Consider the following 15,671-nt stretch of genomic DNA (forward strand, 5'->3'; position numbering starts at 1 on the left):
TCATTAAGCAATTCAAAACTGAGCAAGTGCAGGAAGAAACAGAAGATACTAATTAAAAGACCAGCTAGTTTCACATGCAAATCTTTATTGGATTTAGATGAAAAGGCATTAAAATACCCTCCGTTTCTACAGGTCCTGGTATATGTGAAAGTGTTAAGCAGGAAGCCATGAAATTTATGGAGGAGGCAGAGCAGCTCATCCTAGCATCAAATAGTTCCCACTTCCCTTTTGGAGAAAGCTTCTTGATGGCAAAGGGGATACAGCTCACAGACAATGACCTCCTACGTTCTGCTCGGCCCTATGAGACAGAGGTGGTGATCTCCGAAAAGCTGTTATTGGGCAGTGACTATGCTCTCCAGCTGGCTGCATGGTCAGGTAGGTGAAAGAGAGAAGAGAGCTTAATTAAATGGATTAATGCCCAGGATCTGTGCAAGAGTACTCTTTGTCAAATTCAACTTTGCTGAAAAACAGATGCAACTCAGCTGGTGTAATTAATCAGTGTAATTAACCTGCCAACCCAAGACCTGATTTCAGTTGTCTTATATGTATGACACGATCCATATATAAGATTTGGACACTTACCAGCCTTTATGTACTTGCAGCATTTGTTAATTTGCTTTCTAAAGTACAGGGAACATTCAGGTGTTTGCAAACATGTGCATTTAAAGTATGTTGTACTGGCTACTAATAGCTTTCTTTTACTTATCTTTTACAGTCTTGCATTTCTACTGGCAGAATCACTTTACTTCAAAACGTTCTGCTGGGGAAGCAACGCAACTGGGATTTCTCCCTTACATCCCACAGTGTGATGGCCTGGGAAACTGGGAGCCAACTCAGTGCTATGAAAGCACAGGTGAGTAATTTCTAATAAGATACTCTGGGCTGTCTGAACAAAGAAAAGCTAAGTGTAATTCTAAAAAGGTGGAAAACCTGTATTCTTGTAGCCAAACTGGAGAGAGGTGAAGTGGTCTACAAGATGGGTGGAAAATTGACTGGAGTGAGGGACTCAAGTGGCAGCTCACTGGGGCTCAAAAATCAGTCGATGTTCAGTTGCTCGCTGCTAGCAGTGTTCCTCAGGGGTCAGTTCAGGGGCTAGTATTCTTAATGCCTTCATTAATGACCAGGACAATGAGATGGAGTGCAATCTCAGCAAGTTTGTGGATGATACCAGATTGCTGGGAGTAGATGATATGCTGCAGGATAGGGCTGCAACAGAGTCTCACCAGAGCTGCTACATTTCCGTTCTCACTGCTCTCAGGTGTGGTCTACTTAGCGCCGGATAGCAGAGTTAAACGTGACTTAGATTTACTGACCACTTTCTGTAGTGCTGCTGAGGATGAAAATCTTCCCAGTACGCAACAAAACATACTGCAGAACAACCTCTAAAATAAAGCTGCTTTTCTTCCCTGGCCAGGTCATTGCTGGTGCGTGGATGAGAGAGGACGTTATGTCATGGATTCCTTGGTCTCACGCTCAGCAGAACTTCCCAAATGTCAGTTGGTTTTTCTTCCTAAATATTTGTCATTACCTGTTCTTACAAATTTTAATATTTATTGAAAATTCTAGTACGATATGCATGAAACAAGGTTTCTAACCATTGCAAGAAAAGAAAAAGGAATTTTATGCTTGTTTTGCTAGTTCATTTAATTTCACTATATGTGATTTTGGCTTGCATGATTTGAGAATGGACAGTCTACTGTTGGTGGCCCTGCTTGAGCAGGGGGGTTGGACCAGACGTTGTCTCCAGAGGTCCCTTCCAACCTCAACCATCCTGTGATTCTGTGGTTATCAAATACCAATCAGGAATTCCCTGCCTGAGGCTGTAGCAGAGCCTAATAGAGATGTGCAAAGGAGCTGGGGATGTACCCCTTTCTCTAGCTTAGGTTTGAGAACTTTATTTTATTTTAACATGCATGTATGTTTTCCCTTTTCCAGGCCAGACATCATGTCAGCAGTCTCGAACCAATGCCTTAATTTCCAGCTGGAGACAGAGCGGTTCAAAGCTGGATGCCTCTACAGCCGATCTATTTGTCCCCTACTGCCTTGAGGTGATTTAACATGACTGAGGGAGGAAGAAACAAAACCTCCCCGATTTTGCTTACCCCATGCCAAAGGCCCATACAGTTTCAGTCTGTGCTCCTTAAGCACCCCTTGTGCATTCCTGTTAACCTGAAAGAAAAGGATAAGACAAAACAAACAACACGTTGCCCTCCATAAGGCAGAATTTAAATAGTTTTGAGATGAAGAGTGGGAATAGGAAGCTCTGTGCCTCCCTATGCTGCCCTCCTACAGGGTGGCTCTGCCTAGTCCTTTTGCAGGGCTATGCCTAAAAGGTACAACTTAATTGACTGACATCTGGGGGGTTCTTTCTTCCTGAGCTGTGAGAGAATGTCAGGATGAGAGGGAGCTGGATGCAGGTATCCCAAAATAGGGTCCGTGATGCTCTCAAAACGTGGCAGTGAGCAGGATAGAGCCCTGAGATGGGCAAGGAACAGACATTTCAAACCAAGGTTATACCAGAACTTATCTCAATGGGCTTTCAGTCTCCATACTGCTTCTCTCAGGGCCTGGTCTGTGTATTAAATTAGGCAGACTGTATTTTAATGTTTTGTCTTTCTTTTCAATGTGTTGTATTAATGGATAAATGTAAATATAATCAAATATTTTAACCAAACTTTGGGGTATGGATTGTGGCGTGTCTGTATTAATATACATTGCTCTGCAATGACATGTAATTGATTCTTTGTAGACAGGAGAATACGCTGTGCTACAGAGATCCGGCACAGATATTTGGTGTGTAGATCCTGTGTCAGGAGAAGTATTTGAGCGTGGCAGCAAAGATTTGGATGGCAATCCTGAGTGTGAGTAATGCCTTACCCACAGCCTGTGACGCTAGTGGCAATGCCTCATGCTTTGCAGCATACGTACTTTCCTTTTCAGAACGATGTCCGTGAAACACCCGGGGCTTACAGTTTAATTCCTCAGTAATATAGCACGTACAGGCGCATCAACATTGAAAGGGTATCTGAAAATAGTTATCCTTTACCTTCATAACACCACAAATAAAACAGTCTAGACAAACTGATGAACAGGCTTCTATGCATTTTTTTACTTTCCATTTCTTACCACCATAGAAAATTCTTTGGGCTCGTGGATGAGTTTTCTAAGGCAGTGAATCCCTGAACTGTGGGAACTGGGCCACGTGCAGTCAGTGAGTCAATTTTACAACTGCTCCACGGAATGTAATTAGGTCTATAATACCTTTGTATTGTCTTTAAATAAAGAGAGAGAACTGTTGAGGTCTCACAGGAGATGGTTGATCCAAAAAATTGAAGAATCCCTGCTCGTAGGAATTGGGATGCCCTATTGGAGCCCGTGCACTGGCTCTGCTCTTCTGAGCAGTACAGGCAGCCCAAGAGCCTACAGTTCTGCTGTGCTTGTTTCTTCAGTTCTTTGGCTACTGATTTTCTGATTGCCATCTCCCATAGAAAATTTGGGAGAATAATCTACTGGCTTTAGGCGAACCTTCTCCCGGAACATCTGTAACAGAGTAGATAATTACTCAGGAGAGGATAGTGAGTTAGATAGTACTTTCATCTGACGCAGCAAGTCTGCTTTCTTTTGGGCTAGTATATGGGCTAATGGTAGAAGTCCATGAAGACCTGTAACAGGCCTGATGGGGGATAAGTAACTGCACATTCACTGAGGAATTAGTTGTGTAATGGTTCGTTAAACAGGTTTACAAGCAGATCAACAAAAGTAGTAAGAACCAACTTTGTCTCAAGTTTGGGCTGAACTTTTTGGGTCTTCTTGTCAGGGTGTGATTCTGCATGCTCATGTCCCTGTTTCGTTTGTTTGTGGGGGACCATAAATATTACTGTTCTGTGGTTGGGTTTTTTTCTGGTTTTGAAGGTATTAAACTGGGACATTTTGACTATTTTAAAATGTAAATTATTGTATTGTTACACTTAAAATTACTTTGCTCAAAAATTCTTATTAAAAAGATTAATTGTTTTTTTTTTAAATTAAAATATCAACATCTAAATGATACACTATCAAATTTATGGCAAAAAAGGTGTTAATACAAAATAAATATCAGTATTCTTTCCACTATTTTATTGATGCCAATCCATATAAACTGCACTTTAATCTCTAGAAAAAAAATGTTTTTTTTCTAGTGGAAGTAAAATTTCACGTTTCTATAATGATTCAAATTTTTTATGGTTTCATGATCACTCACCTTTCTTCCATATACAAAAACAGGCCAAAAGCACTGCTGTTTAGGACAATTCTGTACATTAGTATAATTCATTTCTGCAGATGATCAGTTTGTTGTCTTCTGCTCTGTATCTTGCAACGAATTTCTCTCTTTAAAGGTCCCAGTTTCTGTAATATGCTGAAGTCTAAAACTGGTTTACGAGAAGCTGGCAAAGGCTACATCCCGCAGTGTGAAGGGGACAACGGGACTTTCTCACCCGTGCAGTGCAGCCAGGATCAAGAGAGCTGCTGGTGTGTCTTTGACAATGGAGAAGAGGTGCCAGGGACACGAGTGAGCGGAGGAAGACCTGCATGTGCAAGTGAGTTCCTGCTTGAGGCACATTGCTTCTGAGCAAGCCCAGGTCTGGAACTTGACCCAGATCCCAACTTTTTCCAGTATTTAGTTGTATTTAAGCTTCTTTGTTCAGACCTTTACAGAGGTTTTTGCTCAAGAGGTATGGTTATCTTTGTGTTATAGCAGATCTCAGACCTACCTGGGCACGATGTCCACTTTTCTTCAAGGGCTTTGTCAGGGCGAAAGGAGAAGGGAATGGATCTTTGACTTTTCTTTATTCATAAAACTGGTTAAATCAAAGCAGTTGAGCTATTAAACTTAGCTAAAAAGTCAATCTGAACAGCTTGCTGCAAACTTGAACCTGTTCCAGTCTGAGCTGGCTCTGGGATTAAAAGCCATTCGACTGACTAAAAAAAAATTTGAAAAATGTATGCTTCTGCCATTCCTACTCTTGGCTTGTGACCAGAGTTGTGAAAAGGATGTGCCAAAACACTGCATATTCACAGAGTATTTCCTGCATGACCAGAGCTGCGAAGCACTGGAATTTACTCATGGTTTCCAGTTTGGGTAAATTTAATTTGCAATGGCCTTTATACGTCTCCCCATCACTGAGGTGAAGCAAAACAAATTAAACTTTCTACAAGGCTGTGCTCCAAAGTGTAATGATTAGTGGAAACCAGAGATGTAAAAAGAAAACCTTCAACTAGTGCCTGCAGGACGCTACTGTTTCCATAGTTCTTTTGGTTTTTTTAAATGAGAGCTGTTGGTAGATTTAGGAAAACAAGCCCACATGGTAAGAAATTACTTCATTTTCCTTCTGTGATTCTGCTATATGAAGAGCAACACAGGCTCACCAACCAAATAGCTGATTCTGTCAGCCCAACTGGCTGTAAGGCATTTTAGTCAATTAGGTGATAACTCCTCAGCCAACTTGGAAACCACCACCAACACCACTTTCTTTGAACTTTCTTGTACCAATAGAGAGCTATGCGGTTGGGATTTTATGAGAAGCCACAAGGAGACCCCAGGGTTGTATCTGCCACATACAGTGTGGTGTTGTGTGGAGGTGCCCAACTGAGCTCTGAAGAGATGAGCTCCAGAGCTAGGGTGGTGTAGCCATGTGAGTGTAGCAGTCCAATACAGGTTTCTAGCTTTTCAGAGAGGCAGAGTTGACCAGTCTAACAAGTCCAGTGCTGCTGCGATCCTGCTTTCAGGTTATAGGCTAGTACCTCTGTAGGACACGGGACTGTGTGATACTTATTTTGTTTGGACCAGCTGGAGGAACTCAACGTGATACCCGGCACTCAACAGTATGGATTGACTTTCCCATAGACTCTGAAGGTGAACAGGGAGAAGTGGAAGCGTTTCTGGTAGGCCAGAGAAAAGTCAGAACTAGTTGTAAATGTTAAGTCCTTGATATCTCCTTCTCTCCATGAAAGCTCATTTTCTAGATTTTCCCCTAAATTCCCAGGGACTTCATGGAATGTGTTCTAAGGAGGGTGTAGGTGTACCCCAAGATATGCCCCCAAGATGATTTTACATTTTGCGTGCACATCTGATGTTTCTTGGGATCCTGTAATGCTGTACTTTTCCTAGAGGAAACAGTGACTGAATGATTAATGACCTTTTTTTTTTTAAAAAAAAAAGACTGAGCTGAGAGACAGAACTGCTTTGAAAATATAGTGGAAACCTGGCTTTACTGAAAGCTATTTGTTATTTTCTGCATAGAAATACCATTGAAATAATCTTTAATGATTTTCCTGGATTTTGAAATAGCAATGGAACATTTTCATGCTAAACAACTTAGTTATTGTGTAAGAATAAAGAAGCAAAAGTTATTTTTCCCCTCAGTCTATCCAGCCTTATACCTCTAGTCCTGGGAACTACTAATAATTGTTCAGGAAAAAGGGAAGGGAGTACTATCTCACTATCTTGGAGATCTTGTCTATCAGCAAAGAAGCTGTCGTGGTGGGAAAATATGATAAACTTCTCCTCCAACATCAGAACAGACTGTAAACAGCAAGTAATAACTTCACAGTGCCCAGTGCATGCAATGAGGTTTTCATTACCTTAATCATTTCCATCAGAGGTAGAATCCAACTTTTTCTAGTTGACTTGCACTGGAGAGATGATGCCAAGTATCCTAGCAGTCCTCACATGCATCTCCCATCCTCATGCCCGCTTTCCACAGCTCTGAGTGGAGACAGAGGAGAGAAAGCCTTCTGGAGAAGGTCATGGAGACAGTAATTTCCTTATAGAAATCCTTAGAAACAGCTATGAGGGAAGTGTCAATATTCAGCTGGATTCTGATTCACTCTTACAGGACCAAGAAATTAGGGCAGAAGTAGAAGAATGACAAAATGGTGCAGGCTTGGTAACAATAGTAAATGAGATGACATCTGTAGAAGGATAAATGAGCAAATTACTGATTGTGAACTGAAACCTGTGAACCACACCAGGAAACCATCCATCACTTATGTTTTGGGGGCTGGTTATTTTTCTAATTTATATACCAGCTCTCATTGGAACAGACAGTAAAAGACTGTAGCAGAATATGCAGAATATGGCTGAGACTAGATTTGCCTTGCTGGATATAGAAATGTGTTAGAGCAATAAAGAGACATAGACTGATTTTTATATACTTTGTATTAAGAGATATTAATATAATTTACACATAATGGTGGATGTAGTTTACATTGCTCAGGATAAGTATTACTATCTCTTGTACAGTGATATCTTCTGGTCCTAAAATCTCAAAAGGTTTATTAAAAGTTTGTTAAGCAACGATGCCAGGTTTCCACCTTTACTGAAAAAGAAACTGGATACAGAGTCAATGAGTGAAGAGGAGTAATGTAGTGGCCCCATTTACAGAGTTATTGCAGAAAAGATGCTATAAGGGAGACTTGGAAAAAAATGCATTTGGCAATTCAGAGAGACAGATACGAAAGCCTTTTATTTTGGCATTAAAATGCTCAGAGTTAGAAAACAAAGATGTACTGTGCACACTGGATCCCAGATTCATCCTGCAATGTTTTAAGCTTTAACTGAAGTGGCTGCTAAGTTAAGGACTTAATCTCCATATCTCCGTCAGAAGGGGAGAGAGAGGCTGCTCAGACCTGAACCATCAGCAGTGTTTGCCTTCCTCCAGCGACTACGGAGGTTGGGACTGATCTGAGCATTGGTATTTGGAAAATGATGTATACATACAGCAAGCAAGTCGATTGTACAATATGAGAACATCTTTTTCTTTATATTTATTTCTCAGTGGGGAAGTCGTTTTTTCTTCCTATGTCTTGTAGCTCTAGAACTCGGAAGTGTTTCATTATTACTAGATTTATTCAGTAATTAGGTTGGCATTTGGCTGACATTGAATGAAGCAGTTGGTTTGTACTGATTAGTAGAAATTAATTATCATTGCAGTTAGCCTGCTATAATAGCCTGTTACAGTGGGCTAGCAGGGTTGAAATGACTGTATTGATGCAGAGTGAGTTGATAGGGTAAACTTTGTGCTCCAACTCCAAAGCTGTATACTACTGTTAGTAGTATTGTATATGTTATAGTATATAGTAACATATAGTTATGTTAAGGACCTGCTGAGTCACCAGAAAAATCCTGGTGCTGTTGAAGACACCATACCTATGAGGTCCTGATCTTAAAGTTTTCAAACTTCACTCTAAAGGGAATTGAGGTGGTTTTTTTGGCCCTGCCTATTTCCACTGGATATCTTTTGTAAAGGTTTATTCTGCTGATGGTTAGAAACCTCCTCACTTCCTGCTTAAATTTATGCATGACTGTTTTAAACTTATCTGTTCTTAGAAACCATGCACATAGCTTTCTGGACCCAATGCATTACCCATCAAAGTCAATATGTGTTTTTTCATCAGCTTTAGTAAACTGAACCATGCTGACATCAAACTAGATCCAAGTTGAGATGCGTGGGACATGCACAGGGGGCTGTCTAGGTTTTCTCTGTTGATATGAAGGTTATGCGGACTTTTTGCTAGAAATGCTTCATAGTATGCCACTAATATATCCCCTTTCTTATGTGTCTAAAGGTCCGTGGTGCTCTCTGCCATTCCGTACCTCATCTGTTCTCAACGGAGCTGTATTTTGTGAAAACATTGCTGGGCAAGCTTCAAGCGTTCAGCAGTGCCGGCTGGTGTGTCGCCAGGGCTTCCACAGTGCCCCTTCCAGCACGTCGTTTCAGTGTGATGTGCCACAGCGTCGATGGGTCTCGGCTGCCCCGCTCTATCAGGCCTGCCAGAGTATGTCTGAACTGCCGTGGGCTGGGAAGGGCGCAGAGCAATGTCAATAGATGTACAAAAATGTGCTTTCATCACGAAGCTACTGTGTGAATGACAGTAATAGGACAACAGTTATATGGCAGTTGCTAAATTAAGGTGTAGTAGATTAGTCCTGTCTCCTGCCATTTTCATCTCTCTGTCTTGGCTAGAAACAATGCCAGAAACAATCCCACTTTTCTGTAATAATATAGCTATAAATAGTTATTCAATCTATATGCAGATTTTTCTTTGCAAGTTAAAAGATGCTGGCACCATGAAGTGGTTCTGATGGAACCACTTAGTCCTGGAAGAACAGATGAGCACCAGATGTTTGAATTTGGCAGAACTTGATTGTTTATTTGCATAATCAAGTCACTGTTACTTCTGCATCTCTTTGCAGCAGTCTGTTCTTTAGGATTATTGTTGTCTTTGTTGGCTGACTTGTGGTATTTTTCAAACCATTTTTCTTTCAAGAAAAAAATAGCACTAAATCTTGGAAGAATCAGTTGTCTATGCAGAGCTCTTGTAACTGGATATTAATGTTGGCCTTTTCAATTATTTCAAATAGAGATACATTCTGATCAAAACGGTAATTTGTAGCAGTGCTGAACTTTGAGAAATGCAGATCTTGATGCCAAGTTTGCAGCTACTCTTCATCTCCAGAATGGGTTAAACCTATTCTGGAAACTGCTGTATTGACACATTCCCAGTTATACCCCAGGTCTTCTATTCCAAATGTAAATGATTTTAAACTTTAAATTTGAGACTGAGACTTTTGTCTGTCTGTAATCATGTTAGCTAGGTTTTTGTAGCACGTTATGAAGTAACTTCCATGTTTGCCTGATGGCAGTTGAGTAACTGTTTGTAGGCCAGGGGGGAGTGTGTGGCAATCTGATACAAGCTGCTGTTTAATGCAAGCTAAGGACTTCCTACAGTAATTTATGTTTGAAATAGAGCATGGTTTTAAGGAGAGAGAAAAAATTCCCAACACATCTGAAGGCGATTGGATAAACTTCATGATAATGGAGAATTCACCACAACACTTAGTAATTTCTTCCAATGGATAATTACCCACACTCTTAAACATCTTATTTCCTGTTCCTTATGTGTAGACTTAGAGATTGTGGTTAAGTCAGCTCTTAACTACTCCCCGATAAACTAAACAGATAGAGGGCTTTGTGCCTTGCAGGAAGAAGCAAGCTTTTGTGTCCTCTAGTCCCTCCCACCATTCTCCTTGGATGCTCTCCAGGCTTTCCCGTGCTCACTCGTTTTGGGAGCGAGAGATGGAATTGTGCTCCAGCAGTGACACTCGTACATGATGCAGCGAGGGTCTGTAGAGGAGGTGAAGCTCTTAGGGCGAGCTCTGCTGCTTCTCCAGGCTGGTGGGATAAGAGCCAGCTCCATTTGGAGGTGGCATGACAGCATCACCGCTGTGCTGAATCTGAGATAACAAACCCTCCACGAAGCCTGGGATCAGTGTAACTCCAGTGGAGACAAGAAATTTGCATCTTTTTTATTCTGGCTAAAAACCGGCTAAATAGATTTTCATTTTGTGACTGATGAGCTCACGGGTTTCTCATTGATTTCTGTCGTTAGCATTGCTTCGGTTTGCTATCAAAAAATTGGAAGGCCCTTGTAGATGTCCACGTCAATGCAATTATTATGCAATCAAATTTATTCTCTCCTAAAACTTGATTCCTAGTTAATTTGACAAGCTAGGTTTCTGAAAGCCCATTTGAATTACTATTAATTGCTTTAACCATTTAATTCCTTTTCTTAAGAGAAGTTCTTTCATGATTGTGCCGGAGAGAAGCAGAGGTTGACAGGTCAATAATTCCTGTCTTCCAGTTTCTTTTCGAAGTGTTGGCATAACGTCAGCTTTCATCTAGTTCTCCAGAAATTTCTATCTGCCAAGGCTTATAAAAAATCATCATTAAAGACCCAGATTGTTCCTTATCCTTCTGTGAGTTAGTGCTCCAATGTAAAATAACTCTTTATTATTATATATCTGTAGCACCTGGCTTTTTCTCTAATTCAAAACGTATATACGTATCAAGCATGTCTCTTGCTGCTTATTATTTTCTACGGAAAACTCTACTGCTTTCACCTAGAAATGGGGAGTTGCTATTGATGCAAGATCAAAATGCCAAATCAGTGTTGTCTTTTCTCAAAGTAGCTTTGAAAGTCAGTTTCCACATTAAATAGGGAGGCTACTAAATGCTCTTTCTACTTATTTTTTAGAGCTCCAATTACTTCAGACAGTCCAAGCTCAAACACACTTTCAATTACTACTGCCTCCTGAGAAAACTTGTAGTTCTGACTACTCTGGATTACTCCAGGCATTCCAGATATTTATTTTAGATGAGTTGAAGGCTCGTGGTTTATGTCACCTCCAGGTAATTTCAATTCCTTATTCTCTGTTGTTGTTGGGGTTTTTTTGTTTGGTGGTTGTTTTGGAGTTGTTTTTGTGTTTTGGTTTTTTTTTTTTTGTATTAAAAAAAAAAAAAGAGACACAAAGTAGAACTCTGTCTGTTTGAGAGAGGTGAAATAGCAGAAAATACCATGAAATCTGCCAAGACTGGCAGCACTGTTATATGGATGGCCGGTAAAATAAGATGTTCAGTCTCACTGACCCCACATTGGCAGATCAGCTTCATTGTAGCCATAGAAGTCATACCACATCAGTCCAATATTTATTAAAAATATATTTTGATGGAAGAGAACCCTTTGTCTATTCTTACAGTGAGTAAATGACCTGCTAAAATTATCTTTTCGTACTTCTACTTCTGTTTTTACAAGCCCTTTTGAAAATATTGCCTTTGAGCGTAGCACAGTGAAATTGAATAGGCAAAGGCAAGAACTAGTAAGTTCTCAGACTAACCATGGTTTCATTTGATTTTGAATTTGAGGTAAATGCATTTGGAAATACCGGCTCAGTTTCTGTCTGTGATGATTCCACTGTCTATGTTGAATGCCTGAGCGTGGACCGCCTGGGGGTGAACATCACGTGGAGGATTCAGCTGGAAAACATTCCGGCAGCTTCTCTCCCTGACTTACATGATATTGGTAAGTTTTTTTCCTCTGATATTTCTGTGAATTAAGCGTGCTTTACTTTTAATTGTTTTGCTTCCCCGTGTCTGCTCTTAGGAGGCACTAACAAGGTAGCATAAATGCTCACGGAAAGAGTCTTTATAATGCTAGAGCTGTGTTTTTGAACTTTTGGTGTTGATATATGTATCTTTTCAGGCTGTGACTGCACAGTGGAAAGGAGCTATAATTGAATGTTTCTTTCAGATAGGACTGCCTCTCCCAGCTTCTTTAACTGAGATTGAAAATTAATTTATCAGGCATGAGCTGAACTGTCCCAGCTGTTAATTTCCAGTGGGCAGGTCCTCAGTGGTGGAAAAGATTGTGTTCCTTATTGGGTTGGACTCAGAGAAACACAACTCACACATTGCCAAAAATATAATTTCTTCCAAGTTTTTTTTTTTTTTTCACTTCTTTCTTTTTTCTTCTTTTCTTTTTCTATTTATTACATAACCTTTGACACTAAAGAATGACCCTAACCTTGAAAGTCCTAGAGCAATTACGCAGAGACCACTGACTGGCAGATCTTCGCTGTGGTTTCCAAGTGAGTTAGAGATGGTGTAAGGAACTTCTTTCAAAGCAGTGTTTCCCTTTAAAATAAAAGATGTAAAAGACATAACCCAGGTTCAAATGCCCTCTGTGCCAGCTTTTCTCCAGTTTTACTGCTTTGCAATGGTGTTCCCAGCACTAAATATAAATAACTCTGCCTGCGTGTGTCCTTCCCTCTAACTTTGGGACTTGGAGACATGTGCCCCACAGCAGTTTTTGCCTGATGAGAACTGAGTTCAAAAGCCTTCAGGACGCAGACAGCGGCTGCAGCGGTTGTGTGGTTCCTGGCTTTCCAGTCTGTTTGTGTTTACACCCATTCAGTTGTTCCAGATTAGAAGGGAAACATGAATATTCAGCCAGTTTGCAGAAGGTGGATCAAAGTATAAGTGTGTTTTGTTTTATATTAAACTTTACTTTTGAAAGTGTTCTGCTTTGAGGGCATTGCATTTTTGACCCTCTCCACACTGTAATTTCCCTGTAGTACTAAAATTGCTTTTCAGGGAATGACTGTATGGTTTCAGAAGAGGCAGTATGAGTCTATCGGAGGAGATCGGACAACTGGGAACCTGCTCTCTGTATCCTCTTGGCACCATCAGCTTCCGTTGCCTTCTAAGGCAGCTTTGGGTCTTTCTGTTTGAGGTGTTTTCTGGTGTATTTACACAGAGTGAGCAAATTGGCTCTCTGATTCGAAAATCTACATTACTAAAATAGCTTTGTTCTTTTGCTAGCTTCTTTACAGGTAAATGAGAAGTCTTGCTCTTGAAGTAGCTGAGAAAAAAATTGCTAAAGAGAAGCGCAGCGTTCATATGTTCCCAATGAAGAGCCTCAAACCTAAATCACTCATGAATGCTTCATTACTTTTTTTCTTGCAGATATTTTCATGTATTAAATTCTGAGGCTGTGCAAATCCCTTCCTGAAGGATCTTATGCCATTTGGCTTTGTAGCTTAGGCCTCAGCTCTAAAATAGTGAGGAACACTTGCAGCAACTTCTCTCTTTTCTGTTCAACAGGCAAAAATACTCATGATTATAAAAATGAGCTTTTGGTGGATGAATGTACAGTAAACAGTTCCCATCGGTGAGACTGGAGGAAATCAGTCCCTGGTCTATACAACTGATATTTTAAGCTTTGTCTTTGTGCTCTGTATTTTCCTTAAAGAAAAAAAAAAAAACAAATTTACTTTTTTTCTTTCTCTTTTCTCTCACTTTCTGATTGGCCAATATAAGCTCTGGGTAACGGTATGATCCCTCTCATGTTAAAATTAGTGTTTCATTCAACAGGAGCAAACTGTAAATCAGACTTCTTCCCACTGCACAACACAGGATGCAACTATTTGCAGGCTATTTCTGTATGTGAAAAGATGTATTGTCCCCCCAGAAGTCCAGGTCCCTAAAGGTATACCAGGCTCTGGAGAAATGCTTAGTAAGAACTACCAGTAAATCTAACAAAGTATGAGACGTGTAATAGCGTGAATTGCCAAAATTGTGCAGCAAAACAGGAGCAAAATCAGGGAAGCACTATTGTATCTGCCATGCTTTAAAGCATGCTGAAGGCCCCAGGAAGCTCATCTTAGACCAGCAGGGAAGCGTGGCCCCAAGCTGACCAGCCGTGCTGGAAGGGCTCGACCAAGGCAGCTCGTGTAAGACGTCACCAGCGAGTCTGTGGCTGGCATGTCTGTCAGGCGCTGAATTATTCTCCGTTGAGATGTTACAGGACACACCTATCTATTTGCAATGCACGAACATGTATGCTACAGGCAAACACTTGTTTATATACTCTGAATGTAAAGGATACTACATATGCATGGATACATAGTGTGGTCACAGGAGGGTCACATTTAGCAATAGCACTGAGAACTTTTCAACGCAGGGGAATGTTTTAGACTTAAGAAAATTCAACAGACCTAAGTGGTTTCCTACTGGTTTGACTGTTTGTTTCTTTTCTACATGTGAATTCCCTCCAGCTGTCATCTCAAGGTTATTTTTAATTCTGCTACAGCTAGTCACTAGACAATTCGGAAGGATATTTGCTTAAATAAAAGGCTAATCTGCTTATTCCTGCTTTCAATCATGAGACAATTTCTGGCAAAACATTTGCAAAGTGTTGTTGGTTATGTGGTGATCTCCAATTACTTCCGTGCAAGCTAAGTATCATTTTGGCTTGGGGCTGAACAAAACTAAGTGCTGTTTTCTTGATTATAGTATGTGTCCGTGCAGCAGAAGGATAGTAGGTTGCTCAAAGCTGGAGGTTGCTCAAAGCTGGAGGTTGCTCGAAGCTGGAGGAAACCTTTGAGAATATGAGGACACAGCTGTGAGCTTTAATGCAAAGTCCATTCACTTTAGCCCATAAGTGTAAAAATCTCATGTCCCTCCTCTGCAAAGGCAAAAACAACATCTACACGACAGCAATCGGCTGTGGATCAACATTCAGGAACAGAGGGCACCTACTCTTTCAGCATTAAAGGCCTAGGCTGATCTTTCAGAAGAAGCATCGTACATCTGCGGTCCATTCAGCACGGGCAGGAGGGCAGTGCTGTGTCGCCGGAGCCTCGCACTGGGCTGTGAAGTTCTCTCCTCGCACAAGTGAAAAGCCACCCCTGGGCTACAGTGCAAAGTTAGGAAACTCGCCACATGAGAAGGCAGCGGTACCCTCAGCTATTTGACTTGGACACATCAGTCACAAAATAATAATCTTTGTACAGTGTGTGAGCTGTAACATTCCTCACGCTCTCTTTATGTATATAACATCCTCTCTGTGAAAATTCAGCATCCAAGGTCGTTGGTGTACTTCCAAAACTCAAATTATATAGTGTGTAGAACTTCCCGTTTGCTGGGTTTCTGGGCCACCCATCACCTGTAGCTACAGGAGGCCTTTGTCTTGCAAATTTGAAGCAGTAAACCACACCAACATTTCATTCAATGCCATAAAGCCTGCAGAGAGAAACAGAATGTGACAGCAAATAAAATCTGCTGGGAACACTGTTCTTGTAGTACTTCTGGTCCAGCAAAACTGGGGAATTCGCTCTCGATCTAGCGCTGAAAATTGTCCTTGCACAAGTCATGGAAAGGGAAGCTGTCTGGGCAATTAAGATTACAGAGAGCAGGGAAGTTACTCACTGTTTTCCAGCTTTCAACACCAGCTTCAGCAATTGTGAAGAGTGTGTCTGGTGCACAGGTGGATATGTTGAATATCAGTAGTGT

General features: G+C 40.9%; 1 protein-coding gene across 1 annotated transcript in view; it reads left to right on the top strand.

The window, feature by feature from the left end:
- TG (thyroglobulin) overlaps positions 1 to 15,671 on the top strand; it is a 168,749-nt gene that overhangs the window by 19,542 nt on the left and 133,536 nt on the right. Inside the window, exons 10-18 of the mRNA XM_075495481.1 lie at positions 133 to 375; positions 716 to 853; positions 1,415 to 1,492; positions 1,936 to 2,048; positions 2,750 to 2,861; positions 4,377 to 4,577; positions 8,608 to 8,817; positions 11,077 to 11,231; positions 11,745 to 11,901. Coding sequence (XP_075351596.1) covers positions 133 to 375; positions 716 to 853; positions 1,415 to 1,492; positions 1,936 to 2,048; positions 2,750 to 2,861; positions 4,377 to 4,577; positions 8,608 to 8,817; positions 11,077 to 11,231; positions 11,745 to 11,901 — 1,407 coding nt within the window. The remainder of the gene's footprint in view (positions 1 to 132; positions 376 to 715; positions 854 to 1,414; positions 1,493 to 1,935; positions 2,049 to 2,749; positions 2,862 to 4,376; positions 4,578 to 8,607; positions 8,818 to 11,076; positions 11,232 to 11,744; positions 11,902 to 15,671) is intronic.

This window comes from Mycteria americana, chromosome 2 (assembly GCF_035582795.1).
Source record: "Mycteria americana isolate JAX WOST 10 ecotype Jacksonville Zoo and Gardens chromosome 2, USCA_MyAme_1.0, whole genome shotgun sequence".
Lineage (NCBI taxonomy): Eukaryota > Metazoa > Chordata > Aves > Ciconiiformes > Ciconiidae > Mycteria > Mycteria americana.